The 16,922-nt window shown below is 43.2% G+C and overlaps 1 protein-coding gene across 6 annotated transcripts in view; it reads right to left on the bottom strand.

Moving 5' to 3' along the window:
* The window catches only part of PTPRU (protein tyrosine phosphatase receptor type U), a 157,126-nt gene extending 142,647 nt beyond the window's left edge, over positions 1 to 14,479 (bottom strand). For all 6 annotated transcript variants that reach the window (XM_073666048.1, XM_073666031.1, XM_073666040.1 and 3 more), the window contains exon 1: positions 14,203 to 14,479. In XM_073666048.1, coding sequence (XP_073522149.1) covers positions 14,203 to 14,290 — 88 coding nt within the window. In that variant the 5' untranslated portion in view covers positions 14,291 to 14,479. The remainder of the gene's footprint in view (positions 1 to 14,202) is intronic.
* Between the last annotated feature and the right edge of the window lie 2,443 nt (positions 14,480 to 16,922).

Below are 16,922 nucleotides of genomic sequence, written 5' to 3' on the forward strand. Positions count from 1 at the left end.
ACTTATATGAGTCATTTTGATCTGTGACTTGGAGCAAAAGCGGAAATGTCTCTGTGATATTTTGCAAACACTCGGTCCGCAGATAAACATGGACATGTGACTAGCCCCATGACCTATCATGGGCTTGAATTCTGTGAATAACACAGATAGAACACGTATGTGGAAAAATGGCATGTGAATGAGGCGCTCATGAACATAGCTATTATAATAGCATTAATGTTAGTCATCATGATTTCAGGCAGAGATCAAAACAACACGTTTACCAGGTAGCTATGGTGACTACAAAAGTGACCATCATGAGTAGAGCCCATGTTTTAAGTTGCTATGTACTTCCACACACTAATTCAGAAGGCTGCCCAATTACTGCCACAGGGTGCTACTACTGAGAAAAATGGGGGAATCCCTGCTGTGATTACTGAAAAAGGGATCAAGTAAGGTGGTCAAACTGTTGGATGGAAACACTTAAAAGGAACCTGTCAACAGAAAAAAAAGCTAATAACCTGCAGATATGAGGTTAATCTACAAGTTAAAAGCGTTATTAACCCGCCCAGCATCCGTAATTAGCCAAACACTGCGGGGAGAAAATGAACTTTATTCCTTCGCCAGAGTTCGCGTTTTAGTCACTAGGGTGGTTCAAGCGCTGGTTCAGTCACCACTCTGAGTATAAAGAGCGCCGGCTGTCATTGCGCCCCCGGCCCTGACTGACAGCCGGCTCCAACACTAAGTTCGTGTCAGTCAGGATCGGGGGTGCTGTTACAGCCTCCTCTCAGAGCAGCGACTGAACCCACGCCAACACCACCCACGTAACCGAAACCAGAACGCTGCCAGCGGGAGTAAAGTTAATTTTCTCCCCACAGTATTCGGCTAAGTGCAGGTGCCGGGCAGGTTAATAATGCTATTAACCTGTAGACTAACCCCATATCTGCTGGTTAATAGCTTTTTTTCTGGTAACAGATTCACTTTAATACATAAATGTCAAACTCTGGCCCGTGGGTCAAATCTGGCCCGCAAGGTGGTTTTATTTGGCCTGCGACACCAGAAGCACCACCCCTATGTGGGGTCATTATTCTGTATGGAGGACTATGTGGGACCCATTATTCTGTATGGAGGACTAGGTGGTGCCCATAATACTGTATGGAGGACTTTGTGGGAGCCATTATACTGTATACTGGTTGGCCCGTGACTTTGTCCAATTTTTTCATTTTGGCCCTCTGTGTGTTTGACTTTGATATCCCTGCTTTAATGACTTAATCTTATCCTGTGTTACACTGTGATACAAACCAAGACGTATAAAACATAATAGTGTAAATGTATCACATGAAATAATAGTTTTTCCCCTTTTTCTCCCAAACCTAAAAGCCCAAATACATATTAGACTAAAGTTGGCAGGATTGTCCAAAAGTCTAATATGTATAGGTCCCTCCCAATAGATGATGTTGAGGAAGAGAATTTTCCAGTCAGTTGAATTTCAATGGCTACTGACTTTTGATCTTCCTGGAGATAAGCCGCTGCCAGATAATTTTGGAAGCGGCTCTTTCATAGGAAACATAGTAGTACTCGGCCGAGCTGAGCTTTCCTATACAGCCATGGCCAAAAATGTTGGCACCCTTCAAATTGATCAAGAAAATGAAGTATTTCTCCCAGAAAATTATTGCAATTATTTTGATACTTCCTTCCAGTACTCTTGTATGAATGTACAGTCATGGCCAAAAGTTTTGAGAATGACACCAAAATTATATTTTCACAAGATCTGCTGGCCTCTGGTTTTCATTAGTGTTTGTCTGATGTTTATATCACATACAGAAATATAATTGCAATCATATTATGAGTACCAATAGGTTATATTGACAGTTAGAATGAGTTAATGCAGCAAGTCAATATTTGCAGTGTTGCCCCTTCTTCTTCAAGACCTCTGTAATTCTCCCTGGCATGTTCTCAATCAACTTTTGGACCAAATCCTGACTGATAGCAGTCCATTCTTGCATAATCAATGCTTGCATTTTGCCAGAATTTGTTGGTTTTTGTTTGTCCACCCATCTCTTGATGATTGACCACAAGTTCACAATGGGATTAAGATCTGGGGAGTTTCCAGGCCATGGACCCAAAATCTCTATGTTTTGTTCCATGAGCCATTTAGTTATCACCTTTGCTTTATGGCAAGGTGCTCCATCATGCTGGAAAAGGCATTGTTGGGCGCCAAACTGCTCTTGAACGGTTGAGAGAAGTTGCTCTTGGAGGACATTCTGGTACCATTCTTTATTCATGGCTGTGTTTTTAGGCAAGACTGTGAGTGAGCCGATTCCCTTGGCTGAGAAGCAACCTCACACATGAATGGTTTCAGGATGCTTTACAGTTGGCATGAGACAAGACTGGTGGTAGCGCTCACCTCTTCTTCTCCGAATAAGCTGTTTTCCAGATGTCCCAAACAATCGAAAAGGGGATTCATCAGAGAAAATGACTTTGCCCCAGTCCTCAGCAGTCCACTCCCTGTACCTTTTGCAGAATATCAGTCGGTCCCTGATGTTTTTTCTGGAGAGAAGTGGCTTCTTTGCTGCCCTCCTTGAAACCAGCCCTTGCTCAAAGAGTCTCCAGCTCACAGTGCGTGCAGAAGCACTCACACCAGCCTGCTGCCATTCCTGAGCAAGCTCGGCACTGCTGGTAGTCCGATCCCGCAGCTGAAACAGTTTTAAGATACGGTCCTGGCACTTGCTGGTCTTTCTTGGGCGCCCTGGAGCCTTTTTGACAACAATGGAAGCTCTCTCCTTGAAGTTCTTGATGATGCGATAGATTGTTGACTGAGGTGCAATCTTTGTAGCTGCGATACTCTTCCCTGTTAGGCCATTTTTGTGCAGTGCAATGATGGCTGCACGTGTTTCTTTAGAGATAACCATGGTTAACTGAAGAGAAACAATGATACCAAGAACCAGCCTCCTTTTAAAGTGTCCAGTGATGTCATTCTTACTTAATCATGACTGATTGATCACCAGCCCTGTCCTCATCAACACCCACCCCTGTGTTAATGGATCAATCACTAAAACAATGTTAGCTGCTCCTTTTAAGGCAGGACTGCAATGATGTTGAAATGTGTTTTGGGGGTTAAAGTTCATTTTCTGGGCAAATATTGACTTTGCAAGTACAGTAATTGCTGTTAAGCTGATCACTCTTTGACATTCAGGAGTATATTCAAATTGCCATTACAAAAAATGAAGCAGTAAACTTTGGAAAAATTACTATTTGTCTCATTCTCAATACTTTTGGCCATGACTGTACACTCCCATACCTCATGCCATAAGTTGGTGAGGGGAGTCTGACATTTCAGGAATGCTGTAATCCGATCTTAGAAGTTAGCAGAGGGCCTATATATTGAAACCAAGCAAGGCAAAATGCATCGGTTTTAGTTGTTCTATAATGTCTCGATACCCTGTTCATCTTGCCCAAGTTCTACATAACGTTTTCGGTCCACTTTAAGTTTCATCCAAGTTTCTCCCTAACAAGAACTGGGAATGTTTAGAGGGACCTGACAGTTGACACATGCTGTCAGACCTGTGGGCAGCATGTGTCACATACTGACTGCATGATTTCAGCCATATACAGTTAGGTGCAGAAATATTTAGACAGTGACACAAGATTTTGGTATGTTAACTGTTTACCAAAACATATTCAAGATACAGTTATATAATCAATATGGGCTTAAAGTCCAGACTCTCAGATTTAATTTAAGGGTATTCATTAGTGATGTTCAAGCATGCTCGGTTAACCCTTTCACCTAGCACACGCGGGTGCTGTTTGAGTATTTTTGGTGTGCTCGGCAACTATGTTTGAGCCGCTGTGGCTGCATGTGTCACAGCTGTTAGACATGCGGAACATGCAGGGATTGCCTAACAAAAATACTTGGGCAGCACCCGAGCATGCTCTGTGAAAGGGTTCACCGAGCACTCTTGCGCATTACTAGTATTCACATCTTAATTGGAAAATGGTTTAGGAATTACAGCTCTTTAATATAAAGCTGCCTCTTTTTAAATGGACCAAAGGTAATTGGACAATTATCTCAAAAGCTCCTTAATGGGCTGCCATGAGCATGAGCTATTCCCTCGTTAATCCATCAGCGATTAATCAGGTATACCGTCTGGAGCCGATTCCAGTTGTGGCATTTGCATTAAGAAGTTGTTGCTGTGCACCTACAACATGCAGTCAAATGAGCTCTTAGTGGAAGAGAACCAGACCATCATTAGGCTAAAAAAAGAAGAAATCCATTAGAGAGATAGCAGAAATTTTAGGCGTGGCCAAATCAACAGTTTGGTACATTCTTCAAAAAAAAGAGCACACTGGTGAGCTTGGGAACTCAAAATGGCCTGGACGTGCACAGAAGACAAAAGTGGTGGATGATCATAGAATCCTTTCCATGATGATGAAAAATTCCTTCAGAACATCCACCCAAGTGAAAAACACTCCCCAGAAAGTCAATGTATACAGTCAAGGCCGAAAATGTTGGCAAAAATATCAACAATCTCAAGGTTATGAGTCCATCTCCAGATACAGTTATATGAAAAAGTTTGGGCACCCCTATTAATCCTAAGCTTAATGTTTTATAAAAATTGGTGTTTTTGCAACAGCTATTTCAGTTTGATATATGTAATAACTGTTGGACACAGTAATGTTTCTGCCTTTAAATGAGGTTTATTGTACTAACAGAAAATGTGCAATCTGCATTCAAACAAAATTTGACAGGTGCATAAGTATGGGCACCTCACCAGAAAAGTGACATTAATATTTAGTAGATCCTCCTTTTGCAAAAATAACAGCCTCTAGTCGCTTCCTGTAGCTTTTAATGAGTTCCTGGATCCTGGATGAAGGTATTTTTGACCATTCCTCTTTACAAAACAATTCCAGTTCAGTTAAGTTTGATGGTCGCCGAGCATGGACAGCCCTCTTCAAATGATCCCACAGATGTTCAATGATATTCAGGTCTGGGGACTGGGATGGCCATTCCAGAACATTGTAATTGGTCCTCTGCATGAATGCCTGAGTAGATTTGGAGCGGTGTTTTGGATCATTGTCTTGCTGAAAGATCCATCCCCTGCGTAACTTCAACTTTGTCACTGATTCTTGAACATTATTGTCAAGAATCTGCTGATACTGAGTGGAATCCATGCGTCCCTCAACTTTAACATGATTCCCGGTGCCAGCATTGGCCACACAGCCCCAAAGCATGATGGAACCTCCACCAAATTTTACTGTGGGTAGCAAGTGTTTTTCTTGGAATGCTGTGTTTTTTTGCCGCCATGCATAACGCCTTTTTATATGACCAAACAACTCAATCTTGGTTTCATCAGTCCACAGGACTTTCTTCCAAACAGAAATTGGCTTCTCCAAATGTGCTTTTGCATACCTCAGCCGACTCTGTTTGTGGCGTGCTTGCAGAAAAGGCTTCTTTCGCATCACTCTCCCATACAGCTTCTCCTTGTGCAAAGTGCGTTGTATAGTTGACCGATGCATAGTGACACCATCTGCAGCAAGTTGATGCTGTAGCTCTCTGGAGGTGGTCTGAGGATTGTCCTTGACTGATCTCACCATTCTTCTTCTCTGCCTTTCTGATGTTTTTCTTGGCCTGCCACTTCTGGCCTTAACAAGAACTGTCCCTGTGTTCTTCCATTTCCTTACTATGTTCCTCACAGTGGAAACTGACAGGTTAAATCTCTGAGACAGCTTTTTGTATCCTTCCCCTGAACAACTATGTTGAATAATCTTTGTTTTCAGATCATTTGACAGTTGTTTTGAGGAGCCCATGATGCCACTCTTCAGAGGAGATTCAAACAGGAGAACAACTTGCAAGTGGCCACTTTAAGTAGCTTTTCTCATGATTGCATACACCTGGCTATGAAGTTCAAAGCTCAATGAGGTTACAAAACCAAAAAAAGGACTTTAGTAAGTCAGTAAAAAGTAGGTAGGAGTATTTAAAACAAGAAAATGATAAGGGTGCCCATACTTATGCACCTGTCAAATTTTGTTTGAATGCAGATTGCACATTTTCTGTTAGTACAATAAACCTCATTTCAAGGCAGAAACATTACTGTGTCCAACAGTTATTACATATATCAAACTGAAATAGCTGTTGCAAAAACACCAATTTTTATAAAACATTAAGCTTAAGATTAATAGGGGTGCCCAAACTTTTTCATATAACTGTATCTTGATGTTCCTTTGTCCACGGTGCGCAACATAATCAAGAAGTTTACAACCCATGGCACTGTAGCTAATCTCCCTGGACGTGGACGGCAGAGAAAAATTTATGAAAGGTTGCAATGGATGACAGTTCGGATGGTGGATAAGCAGCCCCAATCAGGTTCCAAAGAAAATCAAGCTGTCCTGCAGGCTCAGGGTGAATCAGTGTTAGCACAAACTATCTGTCAAAATTTGAATGAAATGAAAAGCTATGGCAGGAGACCCAGGAGGACCCCACTGCTCACACAGAGACATAAAAAAGCTGTACATGAGTAAGCTAAAATCCTTCTGTGAAAGTGTTTTGTGGACAGATGAGACCAAGATAGAGATTTTTGGTAAAGCATGAGGCCAACAAAGAAAAGAACTCACTACCTACAGTCAAATATGGTGGAGGTTCAAAGATGTTTCGCGGTTGTTTTCCTGCCTCTGACACTGGGTGCCTTGACTGTGTGCAAGGCATCATGAAATTTGAAGATTACCAAAGATTGCCTTTTTTTCTCTATTTTTTTGTATTGTTCCAATAGACACAAGGGAAATAAACATGTGTATTACAAAACATGTGTAATTGCAATAATTTTCTGGGAGAAATACTTCATTTTCTAGAACAATTTCTAGGGTGCCAACACTTTTGGCCATGACTGTATATGGAGGAACTGAGACAGATAGCTATTGTCCGAACGATCGGCCTTTAGTCAATATTTGTGGCTAACTGTATGTCATCATTTGCACTGTCTGCAATAGGAAACAAAGTGTACTAAATAATAACACTCTATAACAACAGACAACCAGCAGTAGCTTGATAAAAGACTTGTCTACTATATACCTGAAATGTCGCTAGCTTATGTGGTGCTCATTTGCTAGGCTAAATCAAAATAAATATCACAAAGAGCTTCGATACCAATCTCTTTTGTACATTATTTGGTAAGGGATACTAAGTTGTTAGGAATGGTTATTGGCTCGTTCATCTGACAACTATCCCTAACAAACTCTCTATGCATAAGCATACTCTGTTTGGCCAAGTGTGAATGTGTTGCTAATGGGTCTCATTTCTTTACAAAACAATCCTTCTTTCCCTCAGCATAGTGTGAATATGTCATATACATTAGATAATGATTGAAGTCTACCGTGTAAGGCCGCATTATCTCCAAGATGTACTTAATGAGGTTATCTAATCAACAACATTTGGAGTAATGCTATCCACTTCTATCTAAAGGAACAGTGGTCACACATAAGCACTACATCTTACACTCCATTCACACAGGACTTTGGGATACCCGTTCACTTCACTGGTGGGGATCCAGGGATGTGACCCTACTGATCATAAATTTATTAGCTATTCTGTGGATTGGTGATAAGTGTGGTTTGTGGAATAATCACTTTAAATGCCTGTCAGTGCTTGCTTCTAAACCTAGGAAATTGGGTTACATGCTTTCCTAGAATTTCCACGTTAATGAAGGTTATCATTAAGTTGTTCCTGCTGATAATAGCAGTGATTCCAACATTGTCACAGAATCGCCATTTCTGAAATCCGTCTAATATTACACTGAGACAATTCACACAATGAATGGGATGCAGCGCTCATGGGAGCACCATTGTGCTGATCGTTGAGGGTGGCAGAAGTTGAACTTGCAACAATCAGACATTGATATCATATTCCTTTATGTTATAGTGAAAAAGAGAATGTATTTAATGTCCTATTACCTAGCTTTCCATTAACAGAGTTTTTACCTGCTAAGAAATTACAATAATTGTACCCGACTCCCCATAAACATGCAGTTACAGCTCACTCGAGTGAGATAAGCTCTCATTTGGAGGAAATCAATATGTATGGACAGGTTAAAAAAACTACAAGTATCCTTGTGTATTCGATAGAAATAAGGAGTCATAAGTCAGTTTCCATTGTCATAAGATTATCAGCAAAGCTCATCAGAAGAGGGATGGTGCATATGATGCCTACATCATCCTCAAAAAATAGGTGAAGATCTGCCACAGTAGTTTTCGCCACCAGAAAATATAACTGAAAAGGAACAATATACGTAATTTGTCATAAACAAATATCACTTGCATTTTATCTTTCTGCTTGTATCTACCAACTAATTCTCTGATATACAGAAATATACTTTGGTCTCAACTCATTATTCCTTTTCATATTTTCTGGAGTAAAAGTTTGAGTTTTAGGCATTTTTATGTTTGTGTCAAATTCATTATGGCTTTGCTGACATTTTGCACTGGTTTGTTCAGTCCTCATCATTTTTTTTGTCTGATAATGTGGGCATGGTTTTCATTATTTGAAACTTTTTGAAATGTCACCATTTTTTGCTCAAAGTCTGCTTAATTATTTTTTTTTGTGTAGTATAATGCTATCATGCAACATTTTAAAGCTCATTGAAAGGGTTGTGCCCCATGTTACTGAAAAAAAGTCAAAGTAAGACAAAAGAGTACAAAAATAAAATCCATTAAATATTGTGCACCATTTTGATTAACTTGAATTAAAGCACAAATGAATCAAGGCCCTTATTTCCAATTAACATGCAGCAGCAGAATAATGAGTCGAGAATTTTATTTCTGTAACGCGAGCAATGAACAAAAGCAAAAATGTGTTGTAGAAATGATTTAGGTATAAAGTCCTTAATGCTTCTTTATTTGTCACAAGAAAATGAATTTGGATTCCTAATGAGATGCTACTACCTCCCCTTAAACCTGGAGCACGCACGCTGCCCCAGTTCCCACAATAGGGGGGATTTTAAAAAGCTGCAGTCTGTGGGATTAGCTGTGTCCCTATTGTTTTCCGAGGCGTCTGGTCCATGTAGCTGAACAGTCAGCGGGATCACTCATTGCAGACAACATTAACCTTTTCTCTTCCACTTGTTTGTGATGCCGCGTCTTTTGGCACAGATTATGGGGGTGGTGGGGGCACAGAATAATGAGGTGTTGTGGTGTCTGACAGCCCTACAGATAATTTCTCATAATGTAGAATGAGAGCACTTGTAAATGCATAATCTTCCACTGTAAAACTAAAAGCTTGGCTAATTCAATTGTGGCCTGCGCACAAGATTTTTGGAAAACTGCTGTATTCCCTGGCTACGATTTTAAGCTGGAATTTTCTACAAAGCTGCACCCCTCAGCTCCACTGGTCATGAATTTTATGATTCTCTCTTTCCTATGACTAAATTACACAGCGGTATGAGACGAGCTACTAGATATCAATGTTTATAGAGCTTCATAACTGGATGAGATAAGGTAAAGATCAGAGATTGACATACAGTCAGTTTTTCTCCAGCCTGAAGTGGCTGCTTACAGCGGGGATACACAAATTACTGTAAATCTCTTCAGAAGCCAATCAGACTATTATTGCAGCAAGTCAAAAAGAACTACCATAGGCATCAAACAAAACAAGACGTAATGGTAGGTGCCAGCAGCACATTTCCAGATGCGTTAGCTCCTGGGTTTTGTCCAGCCTTGGCTTATAGGGAACAATGGATTGTATTTTACAGCAAAGCCACAAATATTCGTGATTTGATGTCCGCTTAGCATCAACAGCAAATCTTTCTAACCCTTGTTATCAGCGCAGCCTGTTATCATCCACCTCCAGCACCTTCTCCCTCCTATCATTCACTTCTAGCACCTTCTATCTCCTATCATCCACCTCCAGTACCTTCTATCTCCTATCATCCACCTCCAGCACCTTCTCCCTCCTATCATTCACTTCTAGCACCTTCTATCTCCTATCATCCACCTCCAGCATCTTCTCCCTCCTATTATTCACTTCTAGCACCTTCTATCTCCTATCATCCACCTCCAGCACCTTCTATCTCCTCTCATCCACCTCCAGCACCTTCTCCCTCCTATCATCCACCTCCAGCACCTTCTCCCTTCTATCATCCACCTCCAGCACCTTCTGCCTCCTATCATCCACCTCCAGCACCTTCTCCCTTCTATCATCCACCTCCAGCACCTTCTCCCTCCTCTCATCCACCTCCAGCACCTTCTCCCTATCATCCACCTCCAGCACCTTCTCTCTCCTATCATTCACCTCCAGCACCTTCTATCTCCTATCATCCACGTCCAGCACCTTCTCCCTCCTATCATCCACCTCTAGCACCTTCTCCCTCCTATCATCCACCTCCAGCACCTTCTCCCTCCTATCACCCACCTCCAGCACCTTCTCCCTCCTATCACCCACCTCCAGCACCTTCTCTCTCCTATCATCCACCTCCAGCACCTTCTCTCACCTATCATCCACCTCCAGCACCTTCTCCCTATCATCCACCTCCAGCACCTTCTCTCTCCTATCATCCACCTTCAGCACCTTCTCCCTCCTATCATCCACCTCCAGCACCTTTTCCCTCCTATCATCCACCTCTAGCACCTTCTCCCTCCTATCATCCACCTCCAGCACCTTCTCCCTCCTATCATCCACCTCCAGCACCTTCTCCCTCCTATCACCCACCTCCAGCACCTTCTCCCTCCTATCACCCACCTCCAGCACCTTCTCTCTCCTATCATCCACGTCCAGCACCTTCTCTCTCCTATCATCCACCTCCAGTACCTTCTCCCTCTATCCATATTGCCCCAAGCACATTATTTCCCTATGATCTCCTGCCTGATTATCTTCTCCACTAGTAACCTGCACTTTTGCTTCCTTCTATTCAGACTGTAGCAGTCTTTTGTCTCCCTCTTCAGACCCCCTGTGCCTGTTTGGACAAGTTGTAGTGAGATGCTAATAGGGGCTCCACAATAGTGTAAAGTATGTGTAGGGTGACTGGAATTTCGTGTAATCTCCCACATTAATCTCATGATCATGAATCCAGCCTGATCCTTTGAGAAGGCTTGGTGTAAGGAATTTAGGCACACTGCAAGGATCTATCCTAATGAAAGAAAAGGCATTATCAGTATAAAACTTTTAGAGCGTAGCTAAACACATTAATCCTACTTTACCAGGATTATACTTAAGTGTTAATTGCAGGAATAGCGTATAGTGACCAGGAGGAGAATACTGTTATATGACATGAATGTCATTCAATCAAAACCACTCTGCTTATCTCTATGTAACCAAATTGTTGAATACAGGGTTGTGGCATCAATGCCACCATTGTAACATCTCAGTGCTCGAAATATCATTATACAATGCATACAATATATTATATACCGCAGCAGCTGCATTTCTAAGTAGCAGAACAGAATAAAACCACAATTCAAAAGAAAAACCCAAATAGCGATTCCTTTCTATTAATGATTTAGCCAAAGGGAAGCTGGCACAGTATCCCAGTGCAGTTGCACATTCACAGTGGGGAATGCTTAGTGCATTTATGGATCACTGATCAATACAACCTCCTGCATTGTCAGTGCTTCTGCGGTGCAGTCTGCACACATGTAAGGACACGTACACCACAATACCCAGACCAGGGACCTCTGGCCTATCATAATGAGGACACTGATGAGCAGGGACCAGGCAGTCATAAGGTAGCCATATAAAGAAAAGGGGCTTTGATCTCTTTAGGAAGTGAGGTTAATCACCAGCTAAAAAAGAGGAGTCTAAACATGAAGGTCCAGAGTCACAATTGACTATTTCACTGCTGGAACAAGTCACTCAGTGTTGAGTTCATGTCATCTGAAGATCTTATCATAATAAAAGCGTCCTTTGTTGAAGTTCATGCTGACACAAGCAACAAAGCCTCAATGGAAGGGTTCCACAATAGTCTCCATCCCCTTGTATATACATTCTGGGTGATACACTTTACTGCCCTTCTTGTTACATGCCACCTATTTCATAGATTTCAGTCCTCACAAAAGTAAGACTGATTTGTAGAGGACCAATAAAAGGACATATATAGGCCTAATTTCTTGTATACAGGTAGAACAAAACTAGAGGGTGCGACAGCTTGTCAGATATACCCTCCCTCCTGGGGGCCCTTTCAGCCATTCGCCAGGTCTCCGGGGGCACCTGCCACATTTAGCTGCAGACATGTCTTCTCTGAATCAGGCGTTGACTCCCTAATGATCTGGAGTGCAATGCTTGTGTCTTCTGCCCCCAGCCTTGCACTTCAGGATACCCCTGAATAAGGCAATGTGCCCTTTCAATGACCTGTCATAAACTATTGTCAACCTTTCTTAGCAACAGGTTCCTACTTAACAATATATATGAACAGTTTACTACAACTCCACTTTGCCAGCCAAGTTATATCACTTATTTCTGTTTATTTCTGCCTTCCTTAAAGTGATCCACATACCCATCCACACTACATCCCCAAATGTAATGCTCCTTGTACTCCCTCCTAGCTCATTATGTAACTGCTTCTTATGACGCTCCTGCCTTGGAATATATTAAAAGCCCAAAAAATTCTCCTTTATCTGTCCCCACAGATTCTAGCACTGAACTTTTTCCTTGTATCAGCAAAAACAAGTTATATCAATTATTAACATGTTAGCAACTAATTAATGAACATTCTGAAGCCCTTCCATCATTAAGAAAAACTTTACAGGTCGTGAGTGAGATTTCCAGTATACAAGCGCAGCACATACCCCTCCTCTCCTCTATACACTTTGCAAAAAAAAAAAAAAAACACATCAAAGGGAGGTATTATAAACCGTAAATAGCAAAGAGGAAAGGGATTATGGAAATAAAGGTATGGAGGAGGGGAAGGTGTTTTGGAAGCGTGAAAAAGAGAATTAGGCAAGTGGAGTGGAAGTGGGTGAAGGGAAGTTTTTACATTCAAAAGAGATGATAAAAGATAAATTGGATGTGGGTGGTAGATTGGTAGTGAATAGGGGGGGGAATGATGTATACACAGAGATAAAGTTATTGTATGTACATAGCACATACATGGAGGTAAGAGATTCCACAGACAAGCAGAAAACAGTGGAGGGTCATGGATATAGTACTAGATTGGACCACCATAGCATAAGAGAAGAAAGAAGAAGAAAGGTGGAACAATTCCACAGAGCAGCGCTTTCTATAGATATTATGTAACATTATAGATATTTAAAGGGTGTGCCAGGCATAAATGAACTGGCGGTGACTGGCATTGAATATCCATCTTTTAACAGGTGTAAATGACAAAAAGATCTATAGGTTGAGAGGGGTCTCAGCTGAGAAGGGGATTGGAAGTGGCATAGGGGTAAGATCCTGTTTGGCCAGGAGAAATGGTAACCAAGATTCTCTCTATAGAAATTCCTGTGTAAAGTCTTTATAGGAAAAGAGCTAATGAGTTCTAACAATCTGTGAAGGGTGCTGCTAAAGCCACAGGAAATAAAGAATACAAATACAAAAAAAACATAAGAAGCAATGTAGTCAGAAATAAATAAATAGAAAGAGAAACAATTGGATCCATTTCCCGGCTCAGGACAGTGGTCTCCTGACTACAATGGCAGGAATTGATCGTCTGGATCACCCAGCTGCAGGGATCTGCGGTCTGCTTCCATTATATGTGACTACTGACCAGATTGAGAAAGTTCTATCGGTCAGAACAGATCTTTTCCCCAGCAGACACAATGCTTGTAGCTGAGACTGCTTGTTATCAGTGATGAGCCACAGCTACTAGTTCTGAAGGGATTCCAGGGCTCTAGTATGGCACCGGATCCTGACCACTGACTGGTCATGGGGCACTCAGGTGAGGAGAGACAACTGTGCCCTGGGGGCAAGGAAAAGGGAGCCACATCCAAGGAGTCAGTGACAATGCGTGGAGGGGGGCAGGCATACAGGGGGCACACAGATCAGCAGGACTGGCAGCAAAGCAGGGCAAGGAGTTAGTAACACAACAGAAGGGGTGAACAAGGAGCAATGTAGAAGTGAGGAGACAGGAGGAAAGAGGACAAGGAGGGAGAAGAACTATGTCAGCACTCAGGGAAGAGGGGCAAGGTGCAGGAGAGAGGTGACCGGGGAAAGGGGTGAAGAGGAGGAGGAGAAGAGTGAGTGAGAGGGGAAGGAGGGAGTGGAAGAGCAGGAGGAGGGAGGAACAGCAGCAGCAACCAGTGACTGACCTGTGGGAGTCTCAGTCTCCAGGGGGAAGCACAGGGGGGCAACCAGGAGCAGCAGTGCCAGCCTGGGGTACATTTTGCTCTTCTCCATCTTTCTGTGTTAGTCTAGTCTTCTGCCCCCTGCGGCCCAACCTGTAGGCTCCCCCTCTCTCAAAACATACTCCTCTCCCCCCTTTTCATTCCTGCTCCAGCACAGGAAAGTTGCAGAGTGGAGCGGAGTGTCAGACCGGCTCAGTGTATCAGGACTGACGTCATGGACTAGAAGTAAAAAGTGCCCGCACTGCCACCTGCTGGACCCATGAGGAACGTGGAGCAATGGTGCCATCTGCTGGTGGTACTTAGGATACAGAGCAATCCAAGTTGCAGTTTGTTCTGCAGCGGAGGGCGCGATGCTTGTGTAGACCTCCATGTCTCAGGCTTCATGGCTACACAACAGAGACGAGGAGCTGATCTGATCAGCAGTTAACCGTCTGTATTCCAGCTGGGCCTTCTCAGTCATGGTTCTGAGACCTGAGACCTGAAGAAGTCACAGGCACAGTGATGTGGTTTCCATCAGATGATTGCATCACACATTCTACATATTCATATACAGCCACTACTTCGAGTCCTTCTATATAAGTGCCCACCGAATATATAAGCATTCTTACCTAGCAATAATTGGTGGTGGGGTTGTGCAAATATTTGGAATCCGCCGCCCCCTCCGCTATGTCATTATTGTTGGCAGCATACCCCTTTTACACGATGGGACATGCTGCCACTCAACAACAATTTATGGACCATTTAGAAAAGTAGATTAGTGATGAGCGAGCAGGCTCGCTTCTGCTCGGTGCCCGCCCGAGCATCTCACTGCTCGAGACACTCTTCGCTCTCCGAGTATTTCCGGGTTCTCGGGTCCCCTCCCTGCATGTTTGGCGCTCTTTAGAGAACCAATGTACATGCAGGGATTGCCTGCCATGCACTGTAATGCCGTAGCCATGTTGGTTGTGGGCATTACAGTGATTGGCTGGCCGCACAGCGTCATCAGGTGTATATCAGACCTGGCGCCGCCATGCTCGTCACAGTCACTCCTGATCAGACAGTGTAGGGAGAGCTGCTGCTGTGTCAGGGAGAGATTTAATCGTGTAGTAGGTAGTGTAGGGAGAAAAACCGTACATTATACATATCCATCTTAACAAACAGTCCTTCTGAGGACTAATCCATCTGCAGAGATATCAGGCAGGCAGTGTATATAGGCAGGCAGACAGGGTATATAGCAGACTGCAGTGCATATAGCACAAGAGGCTCCATTCCAATTCTGACTTCTGCTGCTGTTAGATATTTCTATACAAAGGCCCAGGTCTCAGGGGCCAGGAAAACTTTTCTTTGGATCTTAATCCTCATTATTTGCTTAAAAAGCAATCCAGAGAACACAGTTTTTCTGCGCCATTAGCTTGTTGGCACTGCAGAATACAGCCAGGTCCTTTCCATATTAGAGCGCTAGAAATCCAGCTATTTAAAACAGTGTTTTCTCCGTCACACGGATCACATATACGTTGTCAGAAAATACTGCCATTTCTGTCCTCCATTAAAAATTCCCTTTAGTGTGTCATTGAAGCAATTCACACCAGTTTGCTGTTCAAACTACTTACCTACAGGCCAGGTATTTAAAACTGTGTTTTCTCCATCACACGGATCACATATACGTTGTCAGAAAATACTGCCATTTCTGGCCTCCATAAAAAAAAATTTCAGTGTGCCAGTGAAGCAATTCACAGCAGTTTGCTGGTCAAACTACTTACCTACAGGCCAGGTATTTAAAACTCTGTTTTCTCCATCACACGGGTCACATATAAGTTCGCTCCAAACTCAGTCATTTGTAGTGAGCGTGGAAGATACTGTCCTCCATTTAAAATGGGCAAGGCACATGGCAAGGGACGCGGAACTGGACGTGATGCTAATGGTGCATGCAGAGGCCGAGGACAAGGCCGTGGGAAGCCGAAATTGTGCCACAACAAACACCCATATCTTCTCGCCTGTCCTTCCTGTCCCAATTTCTAGGGGACCGCAACACACCACTATTGAACCCAGAGCAGTGTCAAAAGGTTGTTGGTTGGATAGCGGATAATGCCTCCAGTCACTTAGCCACCACCACCACCACCCTGTCTTCCACATGGTCAAGTCTCAGTAGCCGTGAGTCTGGACCGCATAATCCTCACCCTGATCCTCCTTCCTCCCACCATGCCGAGTACCCAGAGACAACTGATCCCACACTTGGACACTCTGAAGAGCTGTTCACTTTTACATTTATAGATTCGGGCCTCTCCCCCGGTCCACTTGAAGCAGGGCAAGAGGAGATCGCGTGTAGCGATGCCCAAATATTTGAGCAGCCACGGTCACACGAAGGCGACAGTGGGAAAGTGTCACAAGAGGTGGACGATGATGAGACACAATTGCCAGAAAGTCAGAAGGAGGACCAGGGTGCGGAAGTGGAAGACGAAGTGGTGGATGATATAGTAACTGACCCAACCTGGCAGGAGGACATGCAGAGTGAGGACAGCAGCACACGGGGAGGGAGGCAGAGCACCCCAACAGGCAGGAAGAAGCAGTGTGGTGGCCGCAGACAGAAGGCAGGCAACCGTTTCCCGTAACACCAACACGAAGGAAGTTGCCAGTACAGCTGTTAGGTCTTCCCGAGTCTGGTTGTTTTTTAAAGACTCTGCTGATAACCCCAAAAAGGCCATTTG

This window comes from Phyllobates terribilis, unplaced genomic scaffold, assembly GCF_046119375.1.
Source record: "Phyllobates terribilis strain yellow unplaced genomic scaffold, ASM4611937v1 Scaffold_2__4_contigs__length_985480577, whole genome shotgun sequence".
NCBI lineage: Eukaryota > Metazoa > Chordata > Amphibia > Anura > Dendrobatidae > Phyllobates > Phyllobates terribilis.